The 11,675-nt window shown below is 36.0% G+C and overlaps 1 protein-coding gene across 1 annotated transcript; it reads left to right on the top strand.

Annotated features, from left to right (window-relative positions):
- The first annotated feature begins 6,810 nt into the window (after nucleotides 1–6,810).
- calm2b (calmodulin 2b, (phosphorylase kinase, delta)) lies at nucleotides 6,811–10,984 on the top strand. Its single transcript, XM_016268792.1, has 6 exons — nucleotides 6,811–6,901; nucleotides 8,047–8,077; nucleotides 9,574–9,717; nucleotides 9,867–9,973; nucleotides 10,075–10,210; nucleotides 10,326–10,984. The coding sequence occupies exons 1-6, from the start codon at nucleotides 6,899–6,901 to the stop codon at nucleotides 10,352–10,354; spliced, it is 450 nt and encodes a 149-aa protein (XP_016124278.1). The 5' UTR covers nucleotides 6,811–6,898; the 3' UTR covers nucleotides 10,355–10,984.
- Nucleotides 10,985–11,675: the final 691 nt, after the last annotated feature.

The raw sequence follows: 11,675 nt of genomic DNA, 5'->3' as shown, positions 1-11,675 counted from the left end.
ATGATATGACTGAAAACATATATTACAGTAATTGAAATTTAAATCAAAAGTATTTTTTATCATAGTATTTTTGATGTTTTTATTGTGAATATGTATAAAACATTTCTTTTCTGCTTTCTTGTTGAAACAATTTTCCAAGAAGGTGTGCACAGATTAATGTTGTTTCATTATAATTATAAGTCACGTGTGTGTGTGTGTGAACTGGATCGGGGGTGTGACAGAAAATAAATGATAAATTCACTAAGAATGAATGAAGGAATGAATGAACAAATAAACACATAAATACATTTTATTAAAAGAGAACTGAGAATAACATCATGTGTTACCTTAATGTAATATTACTAAAAGACTGTTGTTGTTTAACCTGCAAATATAGCTGCCATAATCAACTGAATATGCCTGAATCACAACTAAAACTGATTGAAAATAGTTGTTTTGCATGTGTCGGGTTCATTACAGATCAGCAAGATCACATTTAATGATGGTTATTTGTTTCATTCCCTGGGACAAGATAACCATCCATTCTGTATGAAGCTGTAATTAAAGGCCTGATCATTTGAGCTCTCTGAGCTTTACTCAAACAAATGGGCTTGTATAAAGCTATGGCAAATTGCTGAAAAACAATAGTCCCTTTTAGCTTGCTTCAAGTGTTTAACAGGTTTGGAAACCAGGTGCAGAAGTTGCAATAGCAGGTAAGTGTCACTTGGTGTCAGAACTGAGCTGGTGAGGCCAGAATGAAAAGTGATCCATCTCTGCAGGGATTCTGCTGTACATGAACGACTCCTTACTTAACAGCTACTTCAGCTGTGTGCCTTTCTAAAGCATCTTCACTGAATGAACAGACCTGGGAATCAACTGTGGCAAACATTTGATCTGCATGTGCGCATCCACAAAGGAATAGTCAAGTAATGTGTATATTTGCCAACATATGTACACGCAACCTTGTTCCACTGAAACGTAAGTAACTTTCCAAATTTGAGAAAACAGGTTGAAGGACAAACCAAAGCTGCAGAGGCATTATTATTCCATCTATTTTATCAGTTCTCTCCCTTCACTCATATGTATCCAGATCTGTATACAGTTGTGTCCTATTCAAGGTTCACCCAGAAATGAAAATTCTGTCATCATGTATTCACCCTCATGTCATTCCAGATCTGTATGACTTCTTCTGTGGAACATAGAAGATTATTTGAGAATTAAATAAATTGAGATATATGTATTTTTTGATATAATGAAAGTCACAATGGTAACCAAAAGTGTTTGTTTACCAACATATCTTCTTTTATGTTCCACGGAAGAAAAAAGTCGTACATTTGCAGTGACATGAGGATGAGTAAATGAGTTGAGTAAACCCATTAATTTGTAATATGTTTACAAATTAATATACTGTATACAAAAGGGGACTGCCACTAAGTGTGTATATACATGCCAAATTGTGTATGTAAACAACCTGTATCTGTTGCAGTCCTATTAATGCTAGAGGTATTGTTCTCCAATGAATTCCGTATGGGCCAAGTGAGAGTGTGTTTGTTCTCTGCAGTGGCCTTTTGTGGCGGGATGGCCTGCTTTAATGGGGGTGGCAGCCTGCTGCAGCACTCTGGACTGTGGCCAGATGCAATGGTCTGACTGTTACTACTGTGACAGGGAAGAACTGGGAGCACTGCAGAGGATTAAACCATCGGGACGTGGACCGACAAATTTGAAAGTACCCTCTGTTGTATTGAGATGCCTGTCATCATTTCTAGTTCAAATTATGGTAATTTGTGCATAATGTCAAACTTATACTGTATATATACATTCGGAAATAGTGGTGTAAGTGGTGTAACATAATCATTAAGACCACATATAGCACAAAAGGCAACAAGAAGCAAAAGAGAGAGAGTGAGAAATAGACAGATAGATATAGATACATAATAAGCAGCAATAGTGGTGTCATTATTTACTAGGTTACACAAGAACATGTTAATGATCCATTTTCAGTGCCATATTCATATATCTGTACCATCATGTTTAATGTCAAGATATTTTATGACACTATGACAATATGCTGTCCAAACCATATAACATTGTCATTGCAAGACCATAAAAAATTTTTAATTACTGTTTTATGCCACTTTTCACTGTTGTAATACATGCATATACAGTATAGTATTTGATCTTCTAAAAATATATAAATATATATAAATAAACCAGCAATACTGTTGTCAATAACTGTAAATCATCAAGACAAGTAGACAGTACAGTAGTACAAAAGTCGACAAGGAGCAATAAAATGATTTCTGGAAGAATACAAGATAAGGACCAGCCAAAAAAAGCTATCAGTTGTTACTTGATTCGGTCATATGTTGGTAAGTGTCCTTGTCAGCACAATGGACATGCATATAAGTCTTCTCGTTGTTATCTGCTAAATGGCATCTCAGTAACTTGGCCATCAGTAAGTACTGAACAGAGTGTCTGAGTGTGAGCACATCCAAGTCTTGCATATCAGATGTCTAAAACTGGGCCGTCTGGAATAAAAGAGAGAGCGAAAGAGCAAGAGAGAGAGAGTCTAAAAGGTTAAATATAATGTGGAATACATCTTGAAGATGCATATATTGCTTGTGTATTTTAACGAACAGATACAATCTCCAATAAAGATCAGTAGAATAAATGTACAGTTTGTACATATAGAGATATGTGTTATATGTGTTAATTATCTGGAGCATTCTGTGATGTCAAATAGGTCCCACTAAATACATGGTTAAATATTAATGCTGTACTGTATGTGAAACTGAAGCCTCTGCTGTACTTGGATTACTGGTAGCAATTTACAATGTCTGAGACACGCAACAACACTGATTAAGAAAGTTTGGGGTGAATATATTATACAAATATTATTTTAAAACGTATTTGTTCCCTTTATCAAGCCATATTTGCAAGGTCACTGCTTTTTTATCATTACTAAGTTAAGTGACTTGAAAGGTTTTACAGTAATCCTTGTTTCATTATCAGTTATGTTGCACTTTAACCTAGCATGTTTAAGCATTTTATTTGCAGCAATTAAAGCTATCTTTGAGGTTTATTTTAACCGTGGTGCTCAACAGCATATCTGCAAAGGGCAATAAAGAGGGATGTGACATAATTTATATCCGTTGTAGACAGAAAATCAGTGCTTCTAAATCTAATCCTATTCAGTGTTGCAGTCATGTATTCTTTGAATCTTATTATTGAATGTATTGTTTTGTTTACACAAGGGCTATCATGTATATGCATTCAGGCAGTTTATTATGTCGCCTCCTTTATAGATATATTATGTATGATATATGTATGTATATATTATATTATGTTCTTCCACTGTGGACTAAAAAAGACTGCACTATCTAATAACATTACATATAATAATTTCAATTATGAAGATAGCCAAATCTCTCTGAACACTAAGCACCAAAACCATCCATAATTAAGCTTTTTTTATATATATCACTGATCTCTTAAAGCTCCTGATGTTAATAAAAAAAGCCTGTGTTAGTCCATTTAATTCAGATTTATTTATTGTTCTTATTGAGAAATCTGACAGAGGTGGTAGATTGTGTGAATATAAATCCCCTTTTTAAATCAGCTTTACTGACAAAGATCCAGAGCTTGTCTGTTACGAGTCAAGATTCAAGCCTCTGTGAATTCCACAGTGGTTTCTGTAACAATATCTGAATTGAATTTTCCAGAATAGAATTTGAAACATCCTCCATCCATTCCTGACGGACAGCCTATGTCAGTTTGGTATAAATCTCGACCACAATTACTATGTATCTTTCACATTTTTGTGCAGTTTGCCTACTGAGAACTGCTGCCTTTACCATTTGACTGCATGATTTTGGTAGTCATTCAAAAAAGAGAGAGGGAAACAGATGGATACTCAGAAAGGGAAAGACTATCTCAGTCACGCTCTTTTTTCCTTTATGTACAGCTTCGTCAACATAACCACACATATACACACGTGTACACAGCCACACAAGGGTCTATGTTGGGAAACCGGAGTCTGGTGTTGCAAAGTCTGCCAGTATTCAGTACAAAGCCTCAATGTGCATTAAGAATTAATAGGTCTTCAGTTTCATGGCCCTCACTCTGAGTAAACACCTGAGTGGTCAGGGGGTCTTTATACCAGTGATTATCAACCATCTGTGTCTCACATGGCTTTTTATGTCCACAATTACCCATTCACAGACACTGGCATCTTATTACCAAATGTCTTGGCATAGCAATACCATGGTTTAGCTGTACTCATTTTACTAGATTAAAATTGTGAGTACATGAATTCAGTTGAGCATGATAATGATCATTTTTCAGTGCCATATTTATATTGTACTATATTCACGTATTTGCACCATAATATTAATCATCATGACATTTTATGACACTTCAATGTTTCCCTAACAATATCACATTCTCATTGCAAGGCCATGATAAATAATGTAAAACAACTATTAAAAAAATGAAATCTGACTGTTTTAGTCTGTTTCTCTCTCTCTCTTTCTCTCTCTCTCTATATATTTTTTATATTATTGTATTATTTATATTTTTAGCTTTTATTTTTATATTTTAATTTTAAATGTAGTTTAAGTGTTAGTAATTTGTTATGTGCTTTTGTTACTTTTTATTCGTTTTTGTTATTGAAAATTTCTATTTAGCTTTCATTTATATTGATTTGGTTTTAGTTTTGGTTTTCAGTTTTTACTTCTATTACTGTTTTGCAGTTAGTTGTCAAAGCAACAAGTTTTTTTTACATTTAGGTTCTAAAACGTATTAGAACTTAAACGTAAAGTTAATAAAAAATGTGTATTGTATCGCATTTTATTTTAGCTTTAATACACACACACACACATTTATATATATATATGTGTGTGTGTGTGTGTGTGTGTGTGTGTGTGTGTGTGTGTGTGTGTGTGTGTGTGTGTGTGTGTGTGATCCTCTAAAAATAGAATTTATTTTTACTCCAACAAAAATGTCCTAGCTTGAAAATCGAAATAGCAGCACTGCAGAAAAAAATTAGTTTTTATGTTTTTTGTTGGCAAGAAATGTTGTGGAGGCCTAGGAAGACAGATAAAGTCTTACAGGAATGATATAGTTTTAAGATACCAGACACCCCTCTGCATCCAGACAGTGCGGAAACTTTTAGGTAACCTGAAAGAGGCATAAAACACACATGTTGCATGTGTTGTGGGTATAACCACTGCATGATTCACTCTTTCCCTTGGTTTTACAAGCTCTGGAAAGGCAAACATGCAGGAACCACCCAAGTTCATGCTGTACTGTTTTAGACGTAACTGTTTTCTTAAAAGGAAGTTTGATTCAGTCATCTCCTTTTTGGAGGGGTGGTGGTTAGAGTTGAGGGGGTGCAGAGGCATGGAAAACATCTGGGGTAAATAATGAATCCTATGATCCAACAGCACCTAAGACGAATACAATACAAATGTATAACGGTACTGAGGGTGGTTTATTCAACTGATAATCTCAGTTGCTCCTGCTGCTCTTTTGGTATGAAAATGCCTCAACCCCTCTAAGCAATAGTCTGTCTTCTCATCCCTTCCATATCCAACAAACCTAGGACATGGCCAGAGACAGGTGGCCTGCAAGGAGGGAGCTAAGGCAGCCAGGCATCGAGAAGCTGGCTAGGTGCTTGATGTGGCCTTGATAAGCACAACAGGATCTGGTTGATGGCATCACTACTTTTGCTATTGTTTCTGACTTTTTGAAGTTGTATTAATAAAACTCTTTTCTTTATGACATAGGACTATTGGTTTACTTTTCCTATAGGCCTATTGTTTTGTTCGTTCAATGATAAAAAAGCAGATGTGTGTGCCTTAAATGACCATTCAACAATAAAACATTAATCAGATATTTTGAGCTTGTTATGCTAAAACCAATAAGGGATTTCAATCTTGATAGAACGGCCACTGTTTTAATAATCATTAATAATAAAATTTTAATAATCATTCTAATTCTATAAAAATAGAGACACCATAACTATAAAGATAACAACACAGAGGAACAATATATTTGGGATCACTTTCAGAATTATTATTATTATTTTATTTATTAATTTTATTTTTATGTTGTTGTTTTTTTGCAGCTGAAGAACAATAAAAACATTGAAAAAAACATTGTGGATTATAGTTACATTTAAGTTACACTTAAGCACAACTTTCCTTTGTTTACACATTTAATGCACATGCTGAAAAAAGTTTATTTGAATCTAATCATTGTACAGTGTGTGCATAAACTACAGCCCAACACCATACGATTAAGCTCCTATGGAGAACATATTCTTATCTGTGTGAAGATGCATTGTAAATATTAGGACCATACTAAGAAATGTGGTCATATTTTACATCAAATTTGAGTGTTATGTAATTGAAAAAAATCTTAACATTAACAGTATAATTTTGGCCCCCTAAGGGTGGAATTCACAACAGCTCAGGTGATTCCCTATTTCAGCTCTAAGTTACATGGCATTTATGGCCGGGCGGGCAAATTCTACAGTGTGTGACCAGGGAGTGACGCATTGCAGGTACAAACAAACCAATCAGAGTCATCCGCACAACCGCAACGCGATAAGTATTCTTCCACCGTCAGATAGTCCGCCTGCATTTTTGCCTCAAGATCAGCCGACGGCACAATACAATACCATATCGTTTTTGAATAAGAACCTGTATCACGTTTACTCAAGCTTAGTGTGCTTTCGTGGGCAAACATTGCGGCATTTCCGACGCACCGCTAGTCAGAATGCAGTGCGGTTGGCGGATGGATACAGGGAGATGGGAGGTGTTTATGTACGACCGTTAAGGCGGGTCTATACCAATATTCCGACCACCATTTGTGCATCTCTCACGGAGACTGAGGGAGCCAGACCGAGAAAGAAAAAATGGTGAGTGCACACCAATATTTATAATAAATGATGGATATGCGTTAATGAAAAGATAAAAGATCTTAACATATATTTGCGCGGAAGTAAAGAAATCAACAAATAGATAAAGAGTTTTCTTCAGTCGTTTACAGAAATATGCCGCCAAATTTACGACTAAGTTACAGTGGATAACGTTAACTTTCCAACCGCATCGCATCTTCTATCGTTATTCCTTCGGGTCTTACTGTATTTTTTTTTGGTCATATTCCGCTTCTGATTTTTATATATAACAGGCTAAGAAATTCTGCGCTAAACCAAAGGAAGTAACTTACTAAACTTCAGAGGTCTGCTGGAGCCCATTCACTTTCAGTTTTCCTGTTGAGATAACTTAGTAGTTTTGACTCAACTTTGTTGTAGGGTTCAGTAAGTCACAGTATATACAGTCTTTCACAGAATTCGTATGTAAGCTCTGTTTGTACCAAAAGTATCCTGGTTGGTTTAGATGTCAAGTTGACTGGACAGCAGCACATGTGAGCTAAGTTACGTTAACGTAGCGTTACCCGGCCATAACGGATTTCTATAAGAAAAGTAACTTTAGCTGGTTAAACCGGTTATGTATTGTGTTTTTTTTTTTGCATAAAGTCGTGGAGGGTATATTTATTCTAATTCTTGAACCATCTTAAGATATTAATGTTCAGTATCACACCTGTTTTGCTCATATATCGGTTTATATTAATGCGCATATTCATGTTAAAACGTAACGTTAGTGATCAGATTCAGTCTTTATGAAATAGCCTCCAGTTCTCTTACTAGGTTACTCGACTCGAGCATTATGGCACAGGGCTACTATAACAATAAAAAGGTTAAATTACTATCTAAAATGACTATCTATAGTGCCACGAGGGAATAGTTCACCAAATACAGGGAACCAGGTGGGTGGATGAACTGCTGTTGTTAGGAGTGTCTAAATACCGTCGCTATGGTGGGACTTTATTCTCTCCAGCTGGTGTCGTAACATTTGGAGGGAGGCAATCTGAGGTCTTTGTTTGGTCTCACACGGGTTGCTAGACATTGATGTCAGAGAACCAAAACACTATGAATTCTTAGTGAATATATCATCCACACTATGTAGTAATATGGTTGTTTGTCATCTTTTCCATCCCCAGGCTGATCAACTCACAGAGGAGCAAATAGCTGGTAAGGACATGCACTTTGCTTACACACCCCTTCAGAGTTTCTGTACTGGATTAAGGCGTTTTGCAATAGCCTGGCTGTTCTAGTTTTTTATAATTGCTAATTTGTTGCCTTTTAAGGTTGTAACTTAGTCAAATCTGTGTGCATGGATGGGTTATCGCTTGCTTGAATGTGCAGGCTCATAACTTTTGCAGCTTCTAACAAGAAATATGTGAACCTAAACTATAACAGATACTGTACATATAAGTGTAACTGTAATTTAAGAAATTTTCTTACGTTAAATTATTACTATTTATAAATTTTTTTTACTTGTGTCTTTTTTATTATTGCATTAATTAGGGTTATTCTAGTTAACTGAAACTAAAATTAAAACCAAAATAGTTTTTGTTACTAAATAAAATAAACATTCCTGCTAGTTGATAGGGCAACATTTCTCATTTTAATTTATACTAACTACTAAAAGAACAAAAACACAAGAAAGTTACTAAAATTAAAATAGAAAATAGAAAAATAAAAACTGATTCAAAATATTAATAAACACTCTATTAGTGTTTATTAATGAAGTTATTATAATTATTTTAACTTTATTATATTGAGGTGGGTTTTTCTGTATTTTTTGTTCCTTTGGAAAGTATAACATTTCATAAAAAATACAATTAATAAGTGAACCCAATGCATTTCCTTAAGCTTCAGTATTATTTTGCATGTTTTTAGTAAAACATTTTGAATGGGCCCATGTTTTGTTTAATAGGAAAGCTGGGTGTCCATCTGTAATGTCTGATGTTATATCACAGGAAGTATCAAATAGTCTCATCAGCTCTGCGGGGAGTTCGTATTGCCCTTTAGTGTTCAGACCGCTGGGCAAATGCTTGCACTGGTGAAATGCACTCTCACTTGTCACAATAGTTTTGTCCCGACTATGCCTGCAAGGATCAATTCTCCTCGTTTAAACTGATCAGTGACAGTGCTGACTCTTACTGGACTTTTACAAAATGTTGTCTTTTGAAATTGAATCTAGAAGGTGCTTGAGGCATCTACGCAAAGTGATTTGTTTTGCATGTTGTCTGTGCATGTAACTAATGGTGCTCGGCAGGTCTGGTTGAACTGCCTTCACTGAAAGGCCTTAAAACAAGTACTAGTGGTCAGCTGTTGCCATGGCTCTGGGGTGTTTGTGTGTGTCTTCCACAGCATCCTGTCACCCAAGACATTCATCTATGGAGGCATTTGTTGTTACTGGTCTTGGCAACAGACAACTGTAATAAATGCTACTTTTATGGTTGGGATCTTGTTGTAAAGTTTAAACTTGGCCTTTTTTTTTTTTTACAAAGTGGCCATGTGGAATCATAACCACAAGTAAATAATTATTAGAAAAGCTTGACATGAAGAAGTAGAAATACTTTACCTGTTCCTTTTGTTTATTGCTAAAATGGAAAAGTGAACGATATGTATGATATTATGTGGCTCAAACACTGATCTGTCTCCCCTGGTTATCCTTCCAGAGTTCAAAGAGGCGTTCTCGCTATTTGACAAAGATGGGGATGGCACCATCACCACAAAAGAGCTGGGCACAGTCATGCGCTCCCTTGGCCAGAACCCTACAGAGGCGGAGCTGCAGGATATGATCAATGAGGTGGATGCAGATGGTGAGGACACATTTTTGCTGCTACATTAGCCGTCAGCATGATGCTAACTCTTGCGAGAAGGGTTTAATTTGCATATGACTTGAAGTGTTTTATCACAATTAAAAACATTATCATCACTTATCTGACTGTGTACTTTACCCTTTAATCAGGTAATGGAACAATAGACTTCCCTGAGTTCCTGACGATGATGGCAAGAAAGATGAAGGACACCGACAGCGAGGAGGAGATTAGAGAAGCTTTCCGTGTCTTTGATAAAGTAAGGCTTCTGAAGAACTGTTGAATTCAGTTAACCTGTTATTAAGGTTTTCCTAGCAACATTCCAAGACTTAATATAGATGGATTGTTCTCTTTGTTTAGGATGGGAACGGATATATCAGTGCTGCTGAGCTGCGCCATGTGATGACGAACTTAGGGGAGAAATTAACAGATGAGGAGGTGGATGAAATGATTAGAGAAGCAGACATTGATGGAGATGGCCAGGTCAATTATGAAGGTGAGTGTCGTAATTTGCATAGTAAATTGTGTAAATTGAAATGATTTAGTACGAATTTAGAATTTTTTTGCAGTGACTCAGTGATGCTTAATCCACCCTTTCTCTTTCTTCACAGAATTTGTACAGATGATGACAGCGAAGTGAAGGCCTTGTACAGAATTTCTTGTATAAAATTATCTGCCTTTTCTTGTTTTTAATTTCTGTAAAATGTTTCATTTTAATTTTGTCCCCATCCTCTCCTGCTGTCCAAAGGATCTGCATGTATACTATAAGATTTGAGTGCTCATGCCTTCCCCCAACTCCTAATCATCGTAAACAGTCTGTTAGAAGGAGCAGTTATGGGACCAGGTGATACGTATAGGCACAGATACTGACTACGCACAGGCCCCTTTTCCACTTCTTTTGCTCTGTCTGCCTACCATCAAGGGTCCAGCTGACGGACAGTGTGGTGTCATTTCAACTATTTTTGGCATGATTCTTTTTTCTTCTCTTTTGATTTTATGTGGAGGTGCAACTCTGCATGGACAATGGACTGAGTATAAATAGAAATAGGAAAGTCCTCAGCACTGCACTATTGCAACATCATTGAATTAAATACTAACGGGTTTATCGCCAGGTACTCATACACTCTAATCTTTTTGTATTTGTTCTGTTCTTACTATGCTTTTTAATTAGCCACTTTTCTTTTGTAACTGCTTAAGGCAAAGCCATGCCTCAGAATTCATTCCAAGTTGTATATTTGTTTTCCAATAAAATTTTCAATTTACCCAAAAACTGCTTCCCCTGCCTTTATTTCAAATAACTGCTCGGGTGGAATCTAATTTGACAGTATTTTGGTTGATTAGCATTAACAAGATATGTCACTACTATTAAACTGCATTTACATGTTAGTCCACTCCAGTAATAAGATGATGGTTTTACTCACCTTGTTATTGCCACATACTTTGGTGTGACATTGCATGATGATAATCAGTGTAATTAGGTACATTTAAAGATGTCTTACATAGGAAAAATTGTGCAATTTCTGTTTAAATTGTTATCTATGTTTGCAAATAACTTCCAAAGTGACTGCTGCATCCTCTGGCCAATCTGATGGCCATTGCTCTGCTGTTTACAGGATTGAAAATAACAGACTTCAAACCACTTGTGAGTAAAACGTGCACACTGAGGTTGCTTGGTCTACTGTTTGAAGTGACGTTTTATAATTTGCTGGTAAATGCCACAGCTATTCAAAAGCTTAATATCAGTACAGGACTGGTCCTCCTAAAAAATGCTCTAGCACCTCTGGTCAGACTTCCAGGCTAATTCTCTTTCAACTCAAAAGCAGGATGCTTATTCTACTAAACCTCTCCTTACAGTTCAACAATACAGTCTCCTTAAAAGGGCTTGTTGAAATGTTGCCACAGTTCCTCATGTTGGATACACAACAGATATTGTTGCTGCAAGACAGAAATACAAATACAAC

Source organism: Sinocyclocheilus grahami, unplaced genomic scaffold (assembly GCF_001515645.1).
Source record: "Sinocyclocheilus grahami isolate Dianchi unplaced genomic scaffold, SAMN03320097.WGS_v1.1 scaffold47.1, whole genome shotgun sequence".
Classification (NCBI taxonomy): domain Eukaryota; kingdom Metazoa; phylum Chordata; class Actinopteri; order Cypriniformes; family Cyprinidae; genus Sinocyclocheilus; species Sinocyclocheilus grahami.
Note: the sequence above shows the minus strand (reverse complement) of the source record. Positions and strands in the feature narration are given on the sequence as shown.

Excerpts from the sequence above, each read along its gene's own strand:
- calm2b (XM_016268792.1), top strand. Across the intron at positions 9,974-10,074 it reads CTTTCCGTGTCTTTGATAAA|GATGGGAACGGATATATCAG; the intron begins GTAAGGCTTCTG and ends CTCTTTGTTTAG. Across the intron at positions 10,211-10,325 it reads TGGCCAGGTCAATTATGAAG|AATTTGTACAGATGATGACA; the intron begins GTGAGTGTCGTA and ends CTTTCTTCACAG.